Source organism: Pleurodeles waltl, chromosome 9, assembly GCF_031143425.1.
Source record: "Pleurodeles waltl isolate 20211129_DDA chromosome 9, aPleWal1.hap1.20221129, whole genome shotgun sequence".
NCBI lineage: Eukaryota > Metazoa > Chordata > Amphibia > Caudata > Salamandridae > Pleurodeles > Pleurodeles waltl.
The window spans coordinates 17616408-17641251 of NC_090448.1; the positions used below are offsets into that span (position 1 = coordinate 17616408).

Genomic DNA, 24844 nt, shown 5'->3' on the forward strand with positions numbered 1-24844 from the left:
AATCGACTGAGGACTTGATGAATAATGCAAACCGTAAGAGCGACAAAGGGCACCCCTGCCTCTGCGGACCAAGATTGGGGTCGACAGAGCACCATTCACCCTGACATGGGCCCATGAGTCCGTGCACAAGGTTTGTATATAACACAAACCAGGGGCCAAAGATGTGGAACACAAAGGACCAGCTGACGGTATCGGAGACTTTTCACTATGTCGAATAAAGGGAGACCACTTTCTCCAGATAACTTTCCCTTTGCGTGGTAAGATCATGTTAAGGCACCTTAAGCAGTTCCTTGTCTTCCTCTTGAAGATAAACCCATTCTGGTCCTCTCACTGAGTCAATTACTTTAGGCTGCCTAGTGGTGAGAACTTTGACTTTTCGACCTTAGGCTCTGTATGGTTTTGCACTATTCAAATTGTGCTTCTAGGAGGTCTGGTGAAAATTTATATATTTTTCAGCGGACAGTGGTCATGGTCTGCAACACAGTTCTTGGGCACACAGGCAGCTAGTTTAGGTAAGAAGTAACATGTTGGTGCTTAGTAACGCAGGAGTAGAGTTCTGAATAACTTGTAACTGCTAAGGTCTTTTTTTCAAGGGTACTAAGAAAAATGGAGTTGCCATAATCTGTCATTTTAATAATGGTGTTATTTAATAATTGTGGTGTTTGTTTTATATGGTAACACTTGTCTGCATAGAGAAGGGTGTTCTTGATGTTCTTACGGCAGTAAACTCCAGTCCAAAGCTATTTAATTGGCGTGATCAAATATAAGATTGGATTCCAGCAAAATGCCATCGTGTCTCATAGGCACAGCAGAGGGGCAGGGGACCTTTGACGCTGCCAGCAAAGTACTGGCTACATCGAGGGAGAAAACCAAACGTTCCGTTTTGGTGGAATTTTAGTTTCAGAAAGTTTTTCGACCTCCATCAACAAATCAAGCGTGTAGCTTCATGCTAGAGTGGCGAGGAGCATGCTTAGTTTCAACCCCAGGATGTGTTGGTGAGAAGGTTTGATGGTGTGACAATCACAATGGCGACTGCTGTTAATGCTCGGTTTTGGCCTGAGCCAAGTAACTACAGTATTGTTTGGTTGGGTGCCATTGTTTATTAACGTTGATGTGCCTGTGAACTTTACAGAACGGTCTTTTGCCAGTAAGAGTGGATGGTATCTGGGTATGTTCTGTAGGACTGTGGCACTTCATGCTTTGCCTAATAACTAGTGAAGAGGAATATTTATAGTTAAACAGTTGAGTAACATTCAATCTCAGTATTTGGAACACTCCTGCAATGTTCAATCTGCAGCTCTGGCCAACTCTTCATGGATTTCTTTGTGGGTGAATTCTTTTTAACATTTATTTGGTCTTCTGGGTTTCCTTCCAACAAAGATGACTAAATCTATTTTAAGATTTTATGATTGGGTGTTCCAAAATAGCTGCTTTCTCTGTTTCCTAAATTGCAGAAACTCTCCTGCTCTTTGTCTGCTTTTTGTTTGTTTTGTGTCTTGGTCTAGGTGGGTGTTTGTTGTGGAAAAAGTAGAATGACCCATGAGCTAGTTTCCCTGCCCTTGCATGTGGTGTAGTGAAGACGGACGGAGCTGTCCTGTCCTTTGCCGGCTCATCTGCACTTGTTCATGATGGACGGGCTCTGAAAGGCATTTGCAGAGGCTGGTGGCGATGGCAGTTAGTGCAGAATATTCAGTGTCTCCCTAGCTAGCAGCTGCTATTTCCTTTACAGAAGTGTACTTGGCCGTTTTCCATTTGATTTGGCAAGGCTGTAATGCAGTGGTGCTCGTAACTGGACTTCAGATAGGGATAGTTGGATATGATTATATGCTTTGCAATTCAACACCGTATGAAAGAGGCGTTTGAGAGTCACGGGCACAGGGCTATCCGTCCAAAGCTCCACCATTCGCTCCTGGCCATGCCCCCATTTCCAAATACTGGGCATTTGGAAGAAACAGAATTCTAACCATTAAGATGTCTCCATATTGCAGGAGTACAGGCATTTAAACACCCACCCGTATGCTGTGTCAATTTTTTTTTTTTTGTTTCTTTTATTCATGGGCGCCTCCTTTTTACTTTACATCTGCTCATGCTTGTCTTGTTTTTTTTTTTTTTTTTTTGCACTCTTTCACTTATTCTCTTGCTCGGAGTCTTTTTCTCTTGTTCTCTAATACTACAAAGTAGTAGGCGATCCAAAGTGCAATGGATGAGCAGTGATTCCAACAAGCATATTGCAAAGCTACCAGATAATGATGAAGGGGTCTCTGGCTGACACTGAGAGGATGATGCTAGATTGCCTCAGGACTCCACCCTCTGGTGGATATATTAATCCACAAAATGTCTGCACGCTTCGCAGATAAACAGTAGCCTTTTTTCAAAACCAGTAGCTTTCAATGAAAGAAAAAAAATCAACGGAGCAAGTGAGGCTGGAAATTAGGAAGATGTTCGGGACTTGCAGACTTGCTGTTCTGAGTAAAAGTGATCGGGGAACAGACCTATCAGAATGTACCCATTTTGCTACAATCAAATCCCTAACCCTCTTTCTAGATGACGAAGGAACTAGCATCAACTGGGCACCAAATCATACCCAAGAGAAAACGAGTCCTAGATTGGATAAAGGGCATATAGAAAATGTTAATGTACGCTGTGAATTACAGAACGAGAGGAGAATCTTAAACAGCGTTGCCCTAATTTACGAAGGTGAATAAAGTCCTCGGGACCACAGGAGCAAAAGCATTCGCTACACTGCAAATGCACCAAAGGTCCATACCACTCGGGCAGGCAGTAGGGCCCACAAAAGCAGCACTAAAAACCTACGTGTGGAGAGATGGGAGAGCCGGGACGGAACCCACTTGACTGCAGGCTGATCTTAAACTGGGATGAACGCTACTGCTTACCCAGCGTGAAGACCGAATGCCCTCTGCGCATCAATCTAAAAAGCTTTCTTAACAACCTAAATAAAAAAAAACAGGAAAATAATTGATTGGCTGAACAAGAAAATTGGAGAAGGAACAGCTGGTGTCCACAAATCACCTCAAAATGGTGCCCATTTCTGAATGGGCAGATGTAGAGGACTGCATACTGCTGAAACAATCTTTATTAATTCCACGAAGAAGGCTCTGCCACTATTGAGTCCACTTTCACCAAACGGGATATTGCGACCTGGTGCGACTCCCCTTCAGTTCAACCAGAAGAAAGAGCTCCTTGTCTGCTTTGATTCCAGTAATGATTAAGAGTAGGTCCTCATAAGTCAAAAGGTTGGGAACCACTGCTCTATTCAGCATTAAGAAGTCTTACTAAACCAGCAGTAAAAGCCTAAGAACTGACTAAAATACTGAAAGACCTACATATAGGGGATTCTTGTCCTTCATCCAATCCGATCACCCGCTCTGTTTGCTGAGAGTACACAAACACTGCTTCTTGACTATCCCAGTCAGCCCAGAATTCATGTGTGGAGGGAAGCTTCCAAATCCTCGTCCATCATCCCTTGGTATAATGCTTGGATTAAAAGCAAATTGGAAGGCCCCCCTCCCCACCCCCCCCCCATCTCTACTTCACTGTGTTTTCTGACATAACATTCAATGGCAGACTGACGGGAACCCTAGTCCCTGATGGCTGGGAATTGCACAACTGTCCCGTCTATGCATCTCATCAAAGTTAAGCTTAACTGACCATTTGCTGGGCAGGTGTAAAATATATATATATATATATATATATTTTTTTTTTAATTGAATATTTGTCTTCACAGTATATATGCCAGTGGCATCACCAGAGAGATTTGGAGCAAGTCCAGCACATTTCTGGAAACCCAGAAAACTGCTTTCCTATTGTTAGCGGAGAGTTAATTGCAAAATTGGGTACATGAGGCACAGGTGGCAAGGAGTAGCTAAAAGGGCATGTGGTAGACCAGTTGTGTATAATTATCTGAGGAAGAAACAAAGGTAAAATCATGGAAACGTCCCAGAGCACAGTCCCCTTCACTTTTGTTTTCTCTTATTCTTTAAGTCTCTTCTCCAAAAGCACGGCACACTCCCTTGTATATTTCACTACAAGGGAAATAAAACGAGTTACAAATAATTTTGCAAAAAGCTTACATTGAAAAAGATTCCAGTGTCTCCAGGGAGGTGCAGGAGCTAGGCACTGCATAAACATACAAGTAACAAATTGTCAAGTTTGGTTTGCCTGACTGATACGCACACTGGTCTGAGCAGACCGTGCAGCAGCACCTGCTTTGTAGGCCGCCCTGCAGAAGGGTGTTGTCTCACCAGAGACCGCTGTGTATTGAGATCAGAATGCTAAAATGGTACTGAGGACCAACTTCAGTGACCCCCACGGCAAGGTGCCTTGCATGGGTCATTTAGAGTGGCTGTTGGCCCTCCAGGGTGTTGGTAGGTAGACCATGAGGATTATGGTGGGTGGGTTTTTGCCATCACTAGAGACATTTTTGGATTCTTTGTATGATCCTCAGATACTGGTTTACAACTGTCCACTCAAGTTAGTAGTATCCCTGATTCAGATGCCTGAGGTTTGTTGAAGGAAAAACTCAGAACAGACAAGCAGCTGCCTTTTTGGATTACCATGTGCATTTGAGCAAGCTTATGACTGCTATCGCTTTTATCATCAGGTGCTTCTTTGGAAGGCTCACTGTGGGGACGGAAAAGTCCTCTGCATGGTAATGGATTTGTACCCTGGCCTAAGTGGCCAACTGTACTGTTGTATTCTTAATGTTGATTTTTGTTGACAGGCAAATTCAGTTTTTGCGTATATGTGCCATGACCTTTGCCTGTCTCATTGATCGCTGTGGACTAGGAGTGGTGCCCATAGTGTTGCCCTCCTAGTGGTGGAAGGCTGCTGCCTTCCCCAGCAGTTAAGTAGCAACTAGTGGCGGCAGCACACTGAATAGTGATCATTAGGAGTGAACAGGTCTTTTTTTAACCTGTTACTGGAGTGAGGTCTACAGACTCACTTCACCTTTTTGAAGTACCGCTGCTGTGTGCTTAACTCGCCATTGTCCTACATCAATTAGATTAAGTGTTTTGCAGTGCTGTAGTGATGACTGCACTGGTTGTATGTGTGCCTGTGGAGGATACAGTACAGGGATAGAGCAGTGCTGTGCATGGTGTAGGAAGTTGGCTCTGTATATACTGTACCAAAATGAGATACAGTGTGCACAGAGTCCAGGGGTTCCCCAGAGGCTTGACAGAGGCAATAATAGATAATAATAATGCTCTAGTTGTTGTAGTGTGGCCTAGCAGTAAGGCTTTTCAGAGGGTAGTGTTAAGCATTTGTTGTACATAAACATGCAATAGAAGAAACACACACTCAGTGACTTAACCCTAGACCAATGGGATTTTTATATAGGAAAATGTTTTACTAACTTATTTCTAGAACCACAAGATTCAATTTACAGGGAAGTACATGAATTGAAAGGTACTTTGCATAGGTATAGTTAGGACTTTGAATAGAGTTAACAATGTACAGTTTTCTTTTAAATGGCAAAAAGCTATTTAAAAATTGACACTGCAATTTTCAACAGTTCCTGGGGGAAGAAAATAAAGTACAGTTTTTGAGGTAAGTAACAAACTTACAGCTTTAGTCTCTGGGGCATAGGCAGCCCACAGTTGGGGGTTCAAGGTAACCCCAAGCACTCAGCACCAGCAACATGGGGCCGGTGAGGTGCAGAGGTCAACCAGAAACCAAAATAACGTAGGCCCCTATGGAGACGGGGGGGAGGGTACTCCGGTTCTGGTCTGCTTGCAGGTAAGTACTGGTGTTGTCGGAGGGCAGACCAGGAGTGTTTAGAGGAGTACTGTGGGGGCACCAAACATGCACCCTCAGTGGCATGGGGGCGGCCGGGTACAGGGTGTCTGGTTCCTAATGGAACTCGGGGAAGGGGGGCTAGGGGACCTCGGGTGTCACTTGGGCACTGCAGGTAAGGCACAGGGGGACTCCTCAGGCAAACCGACTGGATAGGGAGGAGGCTCGCCTGCTGGTCACTGCTGCACCGGTGGTCAGTTTCTCTTGCATCTGGGGGCTGTGGGTGCAGTGCTTCTCCAGGTGTTGGGTATCTTCGGTCAGGATCAGGCGTCCTCTGGATTCCCTCTGCAGGTGTCATCGCGGAGGGGTGGAGAGGTCAACCCAGGCAGGGCACTTGCTGGAAATCGCTCGGGACCTTCTCTTGCTGGGTGGACCACTTGGACACAGCCCATGGGTGTCTGGTGCACAGGGGGTCAGGACTCGCGCTTCTGGAGTGAGGTAAGAGTCCTTTGCTGTTGGTTTCTTCTGTAGACAGTGCCGCTGTTTTTGGGAGTTCTTGTTCCTTGGTGGGTGCAGGGAAGTCCTCTGGAGTTGGTAGAGGTTGTTGTGCCCTCTGGACGTGTCCCTTTTCTTTTTGCAGGGTCTTTGAAGCAGGAGATAGGCTGGTAGGGCTGGGGCCAAAGCAGTCGTCGTCTTCCTTTTTCTCTGCTGGAGTTTTCAGCTTGGCAGTCCTCCTTGTAGATCCCCAGGAATCTGATGACTTGGGTTCAAGGAATCCCTTAAATACTTAATTTAAGGGTCAGAGGACAGTAGCCAATGGCTACTGTCCCTGAGGGTGGCTACACCCTCTTTGTGTCCACTCCGTTTTGGGAGGGGGCACATTCCTAATCTTATTGGCCCTGATCCTCCAAACCAAGATGGAGTATTCTGCAGGGAGGGGGTCACCTCCGCTCTGGACGCCTTAGGGGTGGTCACTCCCTAATTTTCCCACCGGCCTTGCCGCCAAAATTGGGGCTTTGTCTGGGGGCCGGGGGTATCCACTAGCTGGAGTTCCCTGGGGCACTGTAACTTGAGGCTTAAGCCTTTGAGGCTCATCGCCAGGTGTTACCATTCCTGCAGGGGGGAGGTGTGAAGCACCTCCACCCAGGGCAGGCTTTGTTTCTGACCACAGAGTGCACAAAGGCACTCGCCCCATGTTGTCAGAAACTTGTCTGGAAGTGGCAGGCTGGCACAGACCAGTCAGTCCTACACTACCAGGTTGGCTAACATACAGGGGACATCTCTAAGATGCCCTCTGTGTGCATTTTTCAATAAATCCCACAATGGCATCACTGTGGGTTTATTGTGCTGAGAGGTTTGATACCAAACTTCCAGTATTCAGTGTAGCCATTATGCTGCTGTGGAGTTCGTAATGACAAACTCCCAGATGATATACTTAATATGGCTGCACTACACTTACAATGTCTAAGAATTGATTTAGGTGCAGGAGCAATATGCCCCTACAGTGTATGTCCTCATCTGTGGTATAGTGCACTGTGCCTTAGGGCTGTAATTCCTGCTTGAGAGGTGACTTACCTATGCCAAAGGCAGTGGTTTGTGGGGCCATGTTGACTTTGCCTTCTCTCCACCAGCACACACAAGCTGTAAGGCAGTGTGCATGGGCTGAGTGAGGGGTTCCCCGCCAGGGTGGCATAATACATGCTGCAGCCCTTAGAGACCTTGGTACCATGGGTACCTTTTACAAGGGACTTAATTATGTGCCAGGGCTGTGCCAATTGTGGGAACAAAGGTACAGTTTTAGGGAAAGAACACTGGTGCTGGGGCCTGGTTAGCAGGATCCCAGCACACTTTTAAAGTTTGCATGAACACAAGGCAAAAAGTGGGGGGCAACCATGTCAACAGTGGCATTTTCCTACACATGGTGAATGTGGTAGCATGATAAATAAGGGTAAGCATGTTGGATAGTGTGTGTGAAGTGTATGTACACGGAGTGCAAGTGTGTCTGTAGGGCACATTACATGGAAGACCCTAGGTTCTGTTCAGGGAATTTAGGCTTTCCCTTTGACATGAGGAGGTGGGGGATACAACCCCCCACCCCAACCCCTCCTCCCCCAACACCCAACACATGCAAAAGACTGATTTATGTACTACTGCATTCCTGTGAGCTAGGTGGGACACACTGAAGTGAACTGAGAAAGCCATATCCTCCCTTCTTCAAAGGGAGTTCTTTGATTCAGTGAGAGCAATAGGAAAGGGGGGGGGGGGGTGGGGGAGAGACACCGCTCAGGAAGAAGCTGATATGGGAATTGTAAAGAGTAGTGCTGGGAGTCCCTGATTAGCCTTTTGGTACACATCACTGTGGCTTGATGCACATCACTTTGGCTGGCATCCAGGTGTGAACTTTAGTTACTCCCATGGGCTGTGTTGTGAGACCATCAGCTTCAGTCTCTCCTGCTGTGGCAGATGGCCTTTCTTGAGGAGAAGTATCTACTTCAGAGAAGCAGAATGCCAGCATATCTTCAATGACCCAGACCCTAAATCCCGTATGGTGTCTGGAAATGGACTATAACAAGGGAAGGTTGAGGCCCTCAAAGTTTTGCCATCTGCTATGAAACCATACAGGCTGTGGGGGAGGGAAAGATCTACAAGACTTGTCTGTAACCAGGACTTGGTGGTTGGGAAGGGGCTTGGGGTGTTTGGCCTGTTATTCTCCCTGCTGGGTGAGGGGAAATCACCCAGGGAATCCAAGACCACCTGCCCCGGAGCACCAGACTGCCAGGATCCGTGTGCCCTGTGAGGAAGAAAAGAGCGTTGTAGGGAGCAAGATCCAGTGGAGAGCCCTGTCAAATGGATTACCGGTACAATATGTGAGGAGATGGCTGCTGCAGAGATTGGGCCACCATGGAAATAGATGTCAATAGTGCACTGCGTGGGGCTAGTTAAAGCCTGTCTGACAGTTCTGTGCACCCCCACCACCCCCATATGCCAGGAGAGGTCACCATGGGGAGACACTAAGGAGGTCTGAAGCCTGTGCACTTAGCTGTGACCTTGAATGCCAGGAGGGGCCTCCATGGCTCAGACTTCCATGCGGTGAAGCCTGACTCCTTGATTGGTAGCATTGCAACAACTCTGCATGCCAGGCGGGGCCGCTGATATGAAGAGTATTGTCAGGACCCGGCTGCCATCCTAGAACCAGGTAGGTGGCAAGGAAGCATAGCGATTACTGCACCTTATCTGCCCTTGTGAACTGAGGACGCAGTGGGTGCCTCGCCACATTACTGGCACCCATATTCGGAACATCAGAATCCAGGAATTTTCCCCTTCACCAATTGGGTAGCGCAGAACTTACCACACAGGAGGAGCACCTCCAATCACTGCTGGAGCAAACCACGTAAGCTCAAAGGAGAGCCTGCGCATGCTGGGTGGTGCTGTGCCTCTCGCATGCAGACTAGTCACAGGACTGGACCCATGCTAGTGCCCAGGGACAGGGCACCTGCTGAGCCACTGGACACTTTCTTGCTGCTGGAGTTTGTGTAACACTGGTTACTGACCTAGTGGGTCCTGAGGACTCGCTGCTAAGAGTACTGCGATGCCAGGACACTTGACTCTTTTCTAGGAGTTTGAGTGGACTCCTGAGTTAAGGACTACTAGAGATTTCCCTGGATGCGGCCATCAGTTAATGGGGAATAACTCTGATCCTATTATGAAGAGCGAGTGGGACAGCAATTTGCCAGTGAAACACTAGAGCCACGGTCTCCAGGAAAAATGTTTTTGTTTTTAAATGTTGTAAAGTTTCTTTGAATGATTGAATGCGTAGTTAGAAATAAAATACTTATTACAAAAACAAGTATTTGACTGCACTTTGATTTGACACTCCTGTGCACTCAGTTATGAGTCGTGCTCACTAATCTGATTTCCACACTTACTGCCCCACAAACCCCAAGGGAGCCTTTGACTGTTTGTCCACAGCTACTACTGAGAATCCAGTGCAGAAGGAGTACATGGGCCCCGTTGCTCCGACTGGGCCCCGGGACATCGATAATAAAAGGCCTTAGCCACTACGGGTGATCCCTGTGACTCCGCAGTTCCCGGTGGCCCTCTGAAAGGAGTTCAGACACCCACTACCCATACTCAAGCTCTTTTGGGCTCTGATGCACCCCTGCTTTCATGTTATCCGTTTGTGGTTTTGTATAGTACAGGGCCCAGTTCGTGGGGGAACCTTGGATTGAGATTACAAGATTGAGGATATCACAGTAAGATCACCCGGTGCATCTATGAATCTCTTAAACAAGGATACATCCTTTGTAATTCTGGCTCTAAATGTTTCTACTTTTACTGTTTCAGGAATGGGGATGCCCAACTGTTTGACAAGGTCCGCGGCCATGACATCAAGCTTCTACGCTACCTGTCCATCAGATACATCTGCGATTTAATGGTGGAGAACAAGAAAGTCAAGTTTGGTCTGAAGTGAGTGCAAATAGAGTGCGTTGTGCGGGTGTCTTCCCCCCTGCCCCCCTTCTTTCTTCTTTTTATTTTTTATTTTATTTTTTTAATCTTTTCTTCATCGAACAGTGTTGAAGTAGGTTTGGATGTTTTGGGTTAAAACTTGGGATCTTTTACATTCGTAGATAGACATTCTCCCCCCAAACACCACTGCAGCTTTAAACGTTCCGGATTGATTTGTTTGAAAAGAATGCAAAGTACAACGACAAGCCTTTAAGGTCAAAAGATGAGGGCGCACTGTGACTTTCACAGATTTGTTAGGGAATCCAGGGAACACTTCATTTAAATTGCCACCTATTTTGGAGACTTTTCTGTTGGATTGCAATAGCTGTCCTATTATTGTTTTATTTGCTATTCTCCATGTTTTTAACTTTTTGCTTTTCTGTATTCTAATTATCTTTACTGCCCCTGAGAGCTCCTTTAAGTTTTTCAAATGACTAATATTTGAAACTGCTTGACATGAGTCTGATTACATTCCTTTCCCATCTTTATGGTTTTATTTTTTTGGTTCTGTTTTCAGTGTGACCTCTTCAGAGAAGGTGGACAAAGCTCAGCGCTATGCAGATTTCACTCTTCTCTCCATCCCTTATCCAGGTACCGTATACAGCTCCTCGGACTGTGGACTGTAGGAACATTAGGTTACTTGCAAAGGAAAGACCTGGTCTCAGCCATAACGCTCCACTATCATTGTGGAGACCTTGAGTTCTGCGCTGGTAAAATAGATGGCCTAGTCGTAGATGCTGCGTCCACACTAGGGCTTCTTTCTGGCCAGGCTGTGGAGGCAGTGAAGTTTGGTTTGGGCAAAACGGATTTCCTTAGGTTGAGACCTTGAACCAATGAGTAAAGTTTAGCTCCTGTTAGCTAGATATGCTCCTAAAAGTAATTGGTTGAATTAGCTCCACTAAAATGTAAAGATAATCTATTTTGTAACAGTCTGTGCCTATAGTTTGGGGAACAGAAGTGAGCCAGATGGAATTAATTGGCAAGTGTCACTATCTTTTAGGTATCAAAAGATTTACCTAAACATTGTTGACAGTGGTGTACTTGTGCGTCTATGGAAGCTTCAAACCAGGTTGTCCATCCTGCAGACCCTATAACCCGCCGGCTTCACCTTTTTGATACCTTGTGTGCGACATTCCCTGCTATGTCCTATTGCATTGCTATAGCTTGCCTATTAATACTTTCATATTTGTGGTTTGTATAAGTTCATTTTCTCCTATTTCAGGTTGTGAATTTTTTAAAGATTACAAAGATCGAGACTATTCTGGAGAAGGGCTAATATTCAATTGGAAGCAGGTATGAGTCTTGCATTTTCCTTCAATGTTCTGGCCCTGTTTTTAATATTGGCTGCACTGGACATTTTAGTGCACCTGTTTGGATCAACCTAACTACCGTGGTCCTCTTTACAAGCACAAGGAAATCCTGATTTGGCTGGAAACTGCTGCTAGCTGCCAAATTGGCATTATTATATGTTTGTGGTAAAACCCACACCTTCCATTTTTTTTTTTCCCCAACAACAAATTTCAACTGCATGAATTGTATCTTGCAGAAGGGGGCATAATTTGAGGAAAATGCAGCAGAAATTGGTGGCCAAGCAGATTTGTGTTTATTTCCTAATCCATGCTACTAAACTCGTATTAGTGCAGAGTAATATTGCACGTGGAAATAATTGCACCCCTGTGTACAGTGGATTCTGCATACTCTTATCACTAAATCAGAGTCTTGTAAAACTTGTAATTGGCGCCCTGTGTTCTGGGGTCTGTGGGGGTGGATGTTGACTTGTACCCCGAAGATGCAGCTGTGCCCATTCGTGTAAACATTGTTGGAAACTGACTGTAGATATTTTAACTTAACATCTTGGGCTCAATCTCTGCCTTTTTATTTCATAGGATTATGTAGATGCTCCATTAAGTATTCCGGAGTCCCTGTCAAAGTCTCTAAACATTGACTGGAGCAAGTACCAGGTGGGTGCAGAAGATTTTCTGGGTTCACATCATTAGGTCATGCACGTGTGAAATGTAAAAGTGCCCCCTTTTTAAACACAAGTGGTATGTAATGAATGCTGCACCGTGCAAGGCATCCTGCTTATATTTAACAAACCTGCTGATGCTGACCCTTCTGTGTACTGGTCTAGCCATGATGGGTTGAGCTCATATGTCCTTTCCCTCGACCCCCCCAGACCTCTGAGATGTCTGCACCAAAGACTGAATGGAAGACTGAAGTGCTAAGATGGAGTGAGAAGGGTTTGTCTGAAGTCTGTCAGCCAGGGCATAGTAAGCCCACTGTTTGGTCCCCTGGGTTTCATTCTATAGGATCGCCTCATTATGTAGGCTTCTGGGTTAGGTTATTCGATGGTTTTCCTTCATGGCAGACCTGGCTGCTTGGATGACCAGGCACCCATGTGTACACTGGCAGTCGTCTGCAGATGCTAGCACAGTTGTGTACATTGATGTATTCCTCTTCTTTCTGTTTGGAGCACAGCTGAGTTCGCATTATGAAAATAAACATGTCCCCTTAGTGCATTCTCATCCCTAATTTGCATGTTTATAGAAAGGACTATAGACCAGCGTATGGAGCGCACCCACCCTTGAGCATTTTCATTCAGACCATCCCTCCTCTTTCTTTTAAAAAATTCAGAACAGGTGAGTTTTCAGAATGCTTCTCACTGAATCAACTTGTCCAATCGAGAAGCATCTGTAGGCCATTTAATGTACAAGGTTGGGCAAGACCTTTAATTCACTTTTGCAAAATGTAGCATTCTAGCGGGGCGGCACTTTGAACACTTACAGACTTGACCTCTGAACTCGCCACTAGCTTGCAGGCTTGCTGAGTGTTAGAAAACCTGCTCTTGTTCTGCCGGCTCCTCATTGGCCCCTTCAAAGCATGCTAGCCACTGGCTGTCCAAAAATTATACACTATGGTGAAGATGGGGTTCAAGCAATACTTCATATGGGTTGAGATATGCATCTTAAATTAGCTGTGCTTTAATTCAAAGACCTGTTATCAAAAATGTAAGATCAACTAAAGCTTCTCCTTACAACACGGTATTCACCTGTGGATTTCTGTGTACGTGCTTACAACAGTTGTCTGTATAGTGCTGTCGATATTTTCCAAATAAACTTGAGATTTGTAAAGTCATATATGTACTTCCAAAGGTTCTGAGACACTATGCTTTCTTGTAGACTGTATAATCAATGGGTGACCCAATTACAGTTCAAGTCGCAGTATGGTTGCCAGTGTCCGAATGGGGCGCTCTGTTTTGCTTGTTTCAGGAGTATGTGTAGGGTACTCTTGCATATTGTGGAGGGTTGCCTGTGGGGCCTGGTAGTGCATGCTTTATCATAGGCTCATGTAATTGTAATTGTAATCGTATTTATATAGCGCTTACTACCCCTGACGAGGCGTCGAAGCGCTTTTCGATGAGTAGCACGCTACTCCGAAACCCAACAAGAATTAGTGATGGATTAGTATCGTTAAATAATGAGTACAGTTTTAGTATTATTATGAGTTAATTTGAGCCGCGGATATGAGAGTTTGTTAGTTAGACTGGAGTAATGGAGGGGTGGAGGAGGAAATAAATCCAGAGGTGTTAATTGGGAGTATATCCTTCATTTACTCAACCCAAAGGTTTGGGATGAGTAAAGGGGGGTGGAGGGGGAAGAGTATGTGGAAGGGTTAGGGAGAGCATAGTAGCAGGGTGAGATGAATGCAGGAGAATTTAGTAGGGTTGTGTGGGAGGTCACAGAGGTAGAGTGCGGTTCGTGAGTTAGATGTGGAGGGAAGAGCTTAGGCGGAGATATTTAGGAGATGAAAGTGGTAGAAGGGATTTGGGATGAGTCAGAATGAGAATGGAGGATAGTTTGATAGAGACATGACATAAGAGTGATGAGTAGATAAGTGTGATAAGATGAGAGCAGGAATTCATAGATATCTAGTAAAACATGCAATGATCCACGAACATGCCAAGCACAGAAACAAAATATATATATATATATTCTCGATGGCATGTGTAGCTGCAGATACACATGCTGTGCACATCCCGCCATCTGGTGTTGGGCTCGGAGTGTTACAAGTTGTTTTCTTCGAAGAAGTCTTTTCGAGTCACGAGACCCAGGGACTCCTCCCATTTCGGCTCCATTGCGCATGGGCGTCGACTCCATCTTAGATTGTTTTTTTTCCGCCATTGGGTTCGGACGTGTTCCTTTTCGCTCCGTGTTTCGGGTCGGAAAGTTAGTTGGAATCTCGGAAAAATCGTCTGTATTGTTTGCGTTCGGTATCGGGTTAGTTACAACAGATCGACACCGACTTTTGAAGTGCTCCGGTGGCCCTTCGGGGTTTTATCGATTCCCCCGTCGGGGCCTGGTCGATCCGGCCACGTGTCTCTTCAAGGCTGATGGAACGGACCCCATTCCGCTTCTGCCCAAAATGCCATAATAAGTATCCTTATACAGATCAGCACCTGGTCTGTAACTTGTGTTTGTCGCCGGAACACAAGGAAGATACTTGTGAAGCCTGTCGAGCGTTTCGGTCCAGGAAGACACTAAGAGACCGAAGAGCCAGAAGACTGCAAATGGCGTCGGCGCCGACAGGACAAGAGCGTTTCGAGGAGGAAGAAGAAACCTTCTCCATCCAGGAGTCTGACTCAGACGAGCTCGATCCAGAAGAAACGCCTAAAACCGTGAGTAAGACGTTGAAACATAAAACTCACGAGAAGACCACAAAAGCCCACAGGCCATGGCTTAACCCGTAAAATAGGTGACCGATCATCGGCACTGAAAAAGGGCACGCTTGTGTCGCAGTCATCCGACTCCGGTCGAGATACCGGCACACAGCAATCTCGAGCCCGAGACAGCGGCTCCGAGCAAGTTCGGCACCGAGACAGCGGCACCGAAATGGGTCGGCACCGAGAGACCACGACGTCTAAAATCAAGAAAGTGTCGTCGGAGCCGAAAAAGGCTACCGAAAAGGTTTCCATTCCGCAGCCTCGGAACCGAAATCAGGTTCCTACACAGAGGAACAGGGGTTGTCCTCCCAAATGCAAGGACAGAAGTTCGGACAAGAACTAGAATCAATGGAGCCAGACTACACTCAGAGGAGGCTCCACATTCAAAAGGACACAGGGCAGATAAGCACTCTTCCCCCCCAATTAAAATAAAAGAAAACTTGCCTTTCAAGAAAAGGACAAGCAAAGGTGGCAAGACAAACAACTCCGCCACCATCTCCACCACCATCAATGCACACATCACCAGTAGCTACTCCACCACTGATGCAATCCCCAACGAATACTGCAATGAGTCAGGACGATCCCGACGCATGGGACCTTTATGATGCGCCAGTATCGGATAACAGCCCAGACTGTTGCCCACCGAGACCGTCCCCACCTGAGGACAGTACATCCTACACGCAGGTGGTCTCAAGGGCAGCGGTTTTTCATAATGTCACCTTGCATGCAGAACCGATTGAGGATGACTTTTTGTTTAATACCCTATCCTCCACTCATAGCCAATACCAGAGCTTACCTATGCTACCTGGAATGCTGAAACACTCCAAACAGGTGTTTCAGGAGCCTGTGAAGGGCAGGGCCATAACTCCAAGGGTGGAGAAAAAGTACAAGCCACCGCCTACAGACCCTGTGTATATCACGCAGCAATTAACACCAGACTCTGTGGTAGTTGTGGCAGCTCGCAAGAGAGCAAACTCTCACACCTCGGGAGACGCACCACCTCCAGACAAGGAGAGTCGCAAATTTGACGCTGCAGGGAAAAGGGTTGCAGCACAAGCAGCAAACCAATGGCGCATTGCCAACTCACAAGCACTTCTGGCAAGATACGATAGGGCTCATTGGGACGAAATGCAGCATTTCATAGAACACTTACCCAAAGAGTTCCAAAAAAGGGCACAACAAGTGGTAGAGGAAGGACAAAGTATCTCAAATAATCAGATACGGTCAGCAATGGATGCAGCAGATACAGCTGCAAGGACAGTAAATAATGCTGTAACAATAAGGAGACACGCATGGTTGCGTACGTCAGGATTCAAGACGGAAATACAACAAGCCGTGCTGAATATGCCTTTTAATGGACAGGAGTTGTTTGGGCCGGAGGTGGACACTGCTATAGAAAAACTTAAAAAAGACACTGATACGGCCAAAGCCATGGGTGCACTCTACTCCCCACAGAGCAGAGGCACATTTCGCAAAACACAGTTTAAAGGGGGGTTTCGAGGACAAGCTACAGAACCCACAACCTCACAAACAAGGCCCACTTATCAAAGTCCATATCAGCGGGGAAGTTTTCGGGGGCAATATAGAGGGGGACAATTCCAAAAGAATAGAGGGAAGTTCCAAAGCCCCAAAACTCCTCAAAGCAAGCAGTGACTTCCAAGTCACAAATCTCCAACACATAACACCTGTGGGGGGGAGACTAAGCAATTTTTACAAACATTGGGAGGAGATAACAACAGACACTTGGGTACTGGCAATTATCCAGCATGGTTATTGCATAGAATTTCTCACATTCCCTCCAAACTTTCCACCGAAAACACACAGTATGTCAAATCAACACATGGATCTTCTAGGACTAGAGGTCCAGGCATTGCTACAAAAAGGAGCAATAGAATTCGTACCAATTCAACAGAAAGGAACAGGAGTTTACTCTCTGTACTTTCTCATACCCAAAAAGGACAAAACACTGAGACCTATATTAGATCTCAGAACATTAAATACCTACATCAAATCAGACCACTTTCACATGGTGACATTACAAGCCGTAATCCCATTGCTCAAACAACAATACTACATGACAACACTAGACCTAAAGGATGCATATTTCCATATACCGATACATCCTTCACACAGAAAGTACTTAAGGTTTGTATTCCAAGGGGTACATTACCAATTCAAGGTGTTGCCATTCGGAATAACAACTGCGCCTACAGTTTTTACAAAATGCCTGGCATGTATTTGCTGCCTTCTGATATGCGCAGCTACTACTGTGTTCCCGTACCTAGACGATTGTGTGTTGTAAACACTGTTCTAGTGCGTTGGTTTTGATTAACCAAAGTACGTCATAGAAACCCTACACAAACTAGGTTTCTCAATCAACTACACAAAGTCACACCTTCAGCTGTGTCAGACACAGCAATACTTAGGGGCAACAATCGACACAGCAAAAGCGATTGCCACTCCAAGTCCACAACGAGTACAAGCATTTCACAATGTAATACAGGTCATGTATCCAAACCAAAGAATACAAGTCAAAATAGTAATGAAACTCCTAGGCATGATGTCCTCATGCATAGCCATTGTCCCAAACGCAAGATTGCACATGCGGCCCTTACAACAGTGCCTAGCATCACAATGGTCACAGGCACAGGGTCAACTTCTAGATCTAGTGTTGATAGACCGCCAAACATACACCTTCAATGGTGGAATAATATAAATTTAAACCAAGGGCGGCCTTTTCAAGACCCAGTGCCTCAATACGAAATAACTACAGATGCCTCCATGATAGGATGGGGAGCACACCTCCATCAACACTGCATTCAGGGACAATGGGACTCTCGGCAAAAACAGTTTCACATAAATCACTTAGAACTATTGGCAGTATTTCTAGCGCTGAAGGCATTTCAACCAAAAATAAGCCACAAACACATTCTTGTCAACAGACAACATGACAACAATGTATTACCTAAACAAACAGGGAGGAACACACTCCACACAGTTGTGTCTCCTGACACAGAAAATATGGCATTGGGCGATACACAACTACATTTGCCTAATAGCACAGTTCATTCCAGGGATTCAGAATCAATTAGCAGACAATCTCTCTCGGGATCACCAACAAGACCACGAATGGAAGATTCACCCCCAAGTACTACACATTTACTTCCACAATTGGGGAACACCACAAATAGACCTGTTTGCAACAAAAGAAAACGCAAAATGCTGAAACTTCGCATCCAGGTACCCACAAGATCAGTCTCTGGGCAATGCGTTATGGATGAGTTGGTCAGGGATATTTGCATACGCTTTCCCCCCCTCCCACTCCTTCCATATCTAGTAAACAAGTTGAGTCAAAACAAACTCAAACTCCTACTCATAGCACCAACTTGGGCAAGACAACCTTGGTACACAACACTACTAGACCTCTCAGTAGTGCCTCATATCAAACTACCAAACAGACCAGATCTGTTAACTCAACACAATCAACAGATCAGACACCCCAATCCAGCATCGCTGAATCTAGCAATTTGGCTCCTGAAGTCTTAGAGTTCGGACACTTAGACCTTACACATGAATGTATGGAAGTCATAAAACAAGCTAGAAAACCAACCACTAGACATTGCTATGCAAATAAGTGGAAAAGGTTTGTTTTATTATTGCCATAATAATCAAATTCAACCTTTACATGCATCTGCTAAAGACATCGTAAGCTACTTGCTACATTTGCAAAAGTCAAAGCTAGCTTTTTCTTCCATTAAGATGCATCTTACCGCAATTTCAGCTTACCTGCAAATTACTCACTCAACTTCACTGTTTAGGATACCAGTCATAAAAGCCTTTATGGAAGGCCTAAAAAGAATTATACCACCAAGAACACCACCAGTTCCTTCATGGAACCTCAACATTTTCTTAACACGACTCATGGGGCCACCTTTTGAGCCCATGCACTCATGTGAAATGCAATATTTAACATGGAAAGTTGCATTTCTAATTGCCATCACATCTCTAAGAAGAGTCAGTGAAATCCAAGCATTTACCATACAAGAACCATTTATTCAAATACACAAGCATAAAGTAGTTCTACGGACACATCCATTTTTTTAACCAAAAGTCATATCACAGTTCCACTTGAATCAAACAGTAGAACAACCAGTGTTCTTCCCACAGCCAGATTCTGTAGCTGAGAGAGCACTACATACATTAGACATCAAAAGAGCGTTAATGTACTACATTGACGGAACAAAACAAATTCGGAAAACAAAACAATTATTTGTTGCCTTCCAAAAACCTCATACAGGAAATCCAATTTCCAAACAAGGCATTGCTAGATGGATAGTTAAATGCATTCAAACCTGTTATCTCAAAGGAAAAAGAGAACTGCCTATTACACCAAAGGCACACTCAACCAGAAAGAAAGGTGCTACCATGGCCTTTCTAGGAAACATTCCAATGACTGAAATGTGTAAGGCAGCCGCATGGTCTACGCCTCATACGTTTACCAAGCACTACTGCGTGGATATGTTAACAGCACAACAAGCCACAGTAGGACAAGCAGTACTACGAACTTTGTTTCAAACAACTTCAACTCCTACAGGCTGAACCACCGCTTTTGGGGAGATAACTGCTTACTAGTCTATGCACAGCATGTGTATCTGCAGCTACACATGCCATTGAACGGAAAATGTCACTTACCCAGTGCACATCTGTTCGTGGCATGGGACGCTGCAGATTCACATGCGCCCACCCGCCTCCCCGGGAGCCTATAGCCGTTTCAAAGTTGATCTTGAACATTTGTAAATTTGTAAATATATCACTTTAAACTACATTTTGTACATACATGTTTACTCCATTGCATGGGCACTATTACTATAATACACACTCTCTGCGGGGAAAACAATCTAAGATGGAGTCGACGCCCATGCGCAATGGAGTCGAAAGAGGAGGAGTCCCTCGATCTCGTGACTCGAAAGACTTCTTCGAAGAAAAAGAACTTGTAACACTCCGAGCCCAACACTAGATGGCGGGATGTGCAAAGCATGTGAATCTGCAGCGTCCCATGCCACGAACAGATGTACACTGGGTAAGTGACATTTTCCATATATCACATTCTGCATGTGTTACACAGTGGCCATATTCATAGTTCTAGTTAGGGCGATTTCCATAGATTTTTTTTTTTTTTGTCCTAATAACTTTGGTAGGGGTGTGTGTGGTGGTGTGTGTGTGGGGTGTATTTTTAAAAAAAAAAATTAAATACCCTATTTATTGCCACTGCACGTATGAATATTTGGTTTATGTTGTTTTCTTTCCTGCATAGTTGTTTTAACCAGGATTCAGTGGTTTGAATTAGTTCAGTAAAGTACAATCACATTGGAGAAGACTTCTAGCTGTTAAAGTTGTCTCCCTGTGTAGGGTCCTTGTTAAACGCAGTCTGAGGCAGCAAAGAATGGTTTTCCTAATGTTGATTTGACTATGCTGGAGTGATAGTCAAACCTGACCCTTGCGCTGTAGAATGAGTGTGCCTGTATTATTAGGTGCGTTAAATGTGTTCTACACACTCACTGCATGCCAGGGGAAATCAATTTGGCTGAATATGTATATTTTTCATTGGCGGGCACGGTCAGTACAGTTTTAATAAAGATCTGCACAAAATGATAATGTTAATGTGGAAATGCTTGCAAAGTAAAGAGAAGGAAGAACATAGTAAAAGTCATAATAAAGTAAAATGGTGACAGCACCCACTCAGTAGAATTTTGTGAAATGTTACAAAAATGGTCCAGGCCCCCCATTCTGACTGATTTTTGAACCCACCTGGGCAGTTCATGGAATTCTGTCTCATCCACTGTCAGAGTCTTAAGGGCTTTCAAGGGGGCTGCCTTGAGGGCAGGTTGTTCTCACAGACCTTTCAGTCTTGAGGGTATCTGTAGCACAGACCCTCCGAAGGTCCTACATGATGCCTTACCAAAGGTCAAGAAGTGGACCGTTTCCTCTCCTCATTGGAGATGAAACAACCCATTAAAACCTGGTGGTTATGATGGCCAGACCCATATACAAATGTAATGGCTTTAAATTATACAACAGGTATGTTTTTATAGGTTATTGTGTTGTCAGGCTGCTAGGATCTAACATTGTTGTTTCCTTTAGTCATGGGACTTGGTGAAACAGACGCAGAACTACCTGAAGCTGCTGATCCATATCATCAATGGTGATGGTGAGTCCTCCTTGTTTGTTCATGGACCTGGAGCCTGATTGATATTTTGTGGTGGACCTAACCCAAGTTCTAGTGCTTGTGTCTCAAAGCAAATTTGATAAACCTGCAGCAGTGTTCGCCATCCAGATGGCCATACCGGTATTTGGGCGCTGCCCCCAAGTTGTGGTGACACTGCCCCAATAACATAAAAAGATTAAATGTATCTGAATGTGGGGCTGGGATACGTAAATAGAAATAATTTAGTCTGCAGATCAAGCACCATCAATCGGAGCAAAAGTTACTAACGTTTTGTCATTATTACAGCACTGCTTTGACTAATGGGCCTCAGGTTTTACAGACACTTATCAAGGGACACTCATGAAATATGCAGATACCTTATCCATCTTATGAGTAAGCCTGACCCACCTCATGACTGACTGGCGTCTAGCACCAAACAAATGGTGGACACATTTATGCTAGAAGGTTGGACTATTCAAACAGGCTACGATTCGCCCTCAGACGGCAGGAGTGAATATTATTGGTACATAAACATTCTCGAGTTTATGAAATGCCATTGAGTCAGGAAATAACTATACTAGCAAGTGCATTCTGGCACCATGGAAAAGCCATCTACAGTAATTGTGCATATCTCTCCTTGAAATTTGATTGCTGCATTGGTTACAGCTTAGGTAAAGGAGTATAGGTTGCCAACTCTAGATGCCAGGGAGGGACGCCATTCTTGTTAGAAAGGGGTGCCACAGACCGGCAATCGTGTGCATGTACAATGAGCTTATCTCTAACTTTTCCTCTGTTTCATCTACTGAGTTAAGTCAATTATCCAATCTGATGCCACCCCAACTCTTGCGTTCTGCCAGCTCTCTTCGCTGTTGAAATTCTTGCAAGTCCATGGGATGACAGCAGGTGCTACCATGAGCATCCCTTGGCATGAGTCTGCCTCATTGTTCAGGGTGGCTGTGCACTCACATACTCTGTAAATAATAGCACAAAGCCTGCAGTAGGTGAGTTACCTTGGGGCTGAATGGAAGCTGCATGGTGATTGGCTTTGAGTTCCACTCCGATTCAGTCAGACTTATTACTTGCGGGAGTGCCGGGCTGGTGCAGGGGCGGGTTATAGTAGATCCCGGAGCTGCAGTACTGGCCTCCCTAGCTCAGACAGTGCCTTGGGTGCTACTGACCACGAACGGGCATCTGACTATATTTGCCCCAATTGTACATGTGCAGTTAATTTTCTCTGCTGGTGTCAGTCTAAGGGCTGCAGCTGCCTGGTGTTGCCTCCTTCGAAGCACACACAATTGTGCTTCACATCTAACTCACTCAGAAGTGAACTCATTTAGCTTTTGTCCCAGCTGCACCTCTTTTTAGTCGTATAGAGGAGTAACCCTCAATAATGCTGTTCTTATTTTTAAGCTCCAAATATTAGTGACCCTGTATTTCGTAACTCTTTACCTACCGTCTTGAAGGTGTTTTGTAAATTGCTGTATTTTGGTATCTGTCAATTTCGTCTCCAGTTTAGATTCGCATAATACCACATTTGAGTGCTTTGATGCAGTGTTACGATTTCCTGATGTTGAACGCTGTCCTAGGCTCGTTGTTGTTGCATGCTATTTGTATTGCACATACCCTGCCAGAGGTTTGTCGCGGAATTACTCGTAGTAAGGCAGATGCTTCTACTTTGGAATTGGGCTCGTGATGCGTCACATCTGACAGGCCATTCAGATGCCTTTATCAAATGTCTTAAAAACCAGCTTGTAAGAATCGTACAATCTTGTATTTGTTGCTTGTGTCCTTGGCTAGGCATACCTTACTGCTCAGGCTTCAATTTGTGTAATTAAGGTCTGTTTTTAAATTTACCAAAGTATCTGAAATGATCACTCTAAGCTGGGCAACCCTGGTAGTGGTAAAACCTTCTACTCCTTCTCAGGGGGCTCCACCATCATACTGTTTCAAGATGGCATCTGTCTTGTGGGGCATTTCTTATCGCCTTCATGACTAAAAGTTGCTTTTCTGCTAGTGGGCAGGCATAAGGACCTGCAGGCCTGGGACGCATAAAATAATGGAGGCAGTGGACGGAGTGGGTGCCAGGCTTTGGGTATCGGCACTCTGTTGATCACGGCTTCTTTGATCTGGCCCACAGGAAACTCATTTGAATTGTCTTTCCTTTCTTTCTAATGTAGCGTTGCAAGTTTGTTTCAGGCTCCCTTCTTGCATATGTCTCGGAATTTTCATATTTTCTTCTTGGTCTGACATTCAGTGTTTGCCCCTATTTAGTATCCTGTACTAATGGTGCATCTGGGCTAAATGCTATATAGTCACCACTAATGTGGTAAATTGTTGATATCTAAGGTGCATTACATGCCATAAACAATTCTATGCCTTTTTTTTTTTTTTTTTTTCTTTCACTAGACAGATTCCCCCCAGTATCTGCCCAGTTACATCAGAGCCACATAGAAAGGAACCCACTGTCATAAAATGACCTGATTAATTAGGTTGAACCTCTGTTAATCCTAATTTGATGTGCAAACTCTCTTTGGAATCCTTTACTTCTGAGATAATACCACATCTCTCTTCTGCTAAACTTTTCCATTGTGATGCAATTGACCTTCCTTCATTTCAACCACCACCATCTACTTTTGTTTTTCTAGTTAAATGCAAGCTATTACCACTCTGTCCACCTCTCCAATCCCTGATATGTGTTTCAATCTTCTTGTGCTATTTTCATGATTTAAAACTTTGAAAAGATCTGCAGGAGATCACCAGTAGAAAAACTACTGCGAAACTGTTTTTGTGGTGTTGAGTTTATTTATGATTTTAATATTAATCACATTTTAGATCCAGACATTTTAGGCATTATTGAAAGTGTTTCGTTTTTTTCCGCAGAAGCGGAACACTGTCTCCTTGTTGTTCCGTCAGCCACAAACTTGAGTTTCAATACTTTTCCCCCTGGCATATTGTCTTCATTTTGCACAGAAAGTGGTGCATGCTTTCTCTTTTACTAGAAGTGTGTGTGTGTGTGTGTGTGTGTGTGTGTTGTGTGTGTTTTTTTTTTTTTTTTTTTTTTTTTTTTTTTACTTCTTCAGTAAGTTACTTAATTTCTGGGCATGTGCGGGTTGGTGGAGACTAACGTCGTCTGAACATCTCTCCCTCCCTTCTTGTGTTTACTTCCAACACGTTTGTAACCAGGTTCATGTCTTCTTCCCCATCTGCGCTGCATTTTGCAGAACCCAGAGTTAGATCTTTGGTTGTTAACAGCAAAATTGGTGTTTGATTGCTTGAGGATGCACGCACAGTTGGGTAAGTATTGTCTCTGTCTGCGTTTGACCACAGATATGGCTGATATGATTTCAGAGAAGCCTCTTCGAAGCTCCCAGATTTCTATATTAACTCCTTTCTTTATTGTTGAGGAATATAGGATGGAGACCCCGAACATCATTTCCACATTCTCCCAAAGTGAATTTCTGGTGATTTTTGTTTTCTGTTTTAAGCACACACAACAATTGTGTGTAATGAACATTCACTGAAACTGAATGTGACCTAGAGTGGGCACTGCAGTCTGACAAGTTGTCGTGTACACCCTACTCCACGGAGTGTGACTGCTGTCTACTTTAGGGCCTGTGAAGGACTGACGGTGGTGGCAGCAACAAATTATAAAGGCAAAC

General features: G+C 44.7%; 1 protein-coding gene across 4 annotated transcripts in view; it reads left to right on the top strand.

Annotated features, from left to right (window-relative positions):
- The window catches only part of MTMR14 (myotubularin related protein 14), a 166144-nt gene that overhangs the window by 30239 nt on the left and 111061 nt on the right, over positions 1-24844 (top strand). For all 4 annotated transcript variants that reach the window (XM_069206136.1, XM_069206137.1, XM_069206138.1 and 1 more), the window contains 5 exons: positions 10099-10221; positions 10778-10851; positions 11483-11553; positions 12147-12221; positions 21122-21188. In XM_069206136.1, the coding sequence (XP_069062237.1) occupies positions 10099-10221; positions 10778-10851; positions 11483-11553; positions 12147-12221; positions 21122-21188 (410 nt within the window). The remainder of the gene's footprint in view (positions 1-10098; positions 10222-10777; positions 10852-11482; positions 11554-12146; positions 12222-21121; positions 21189-24844) is intronic.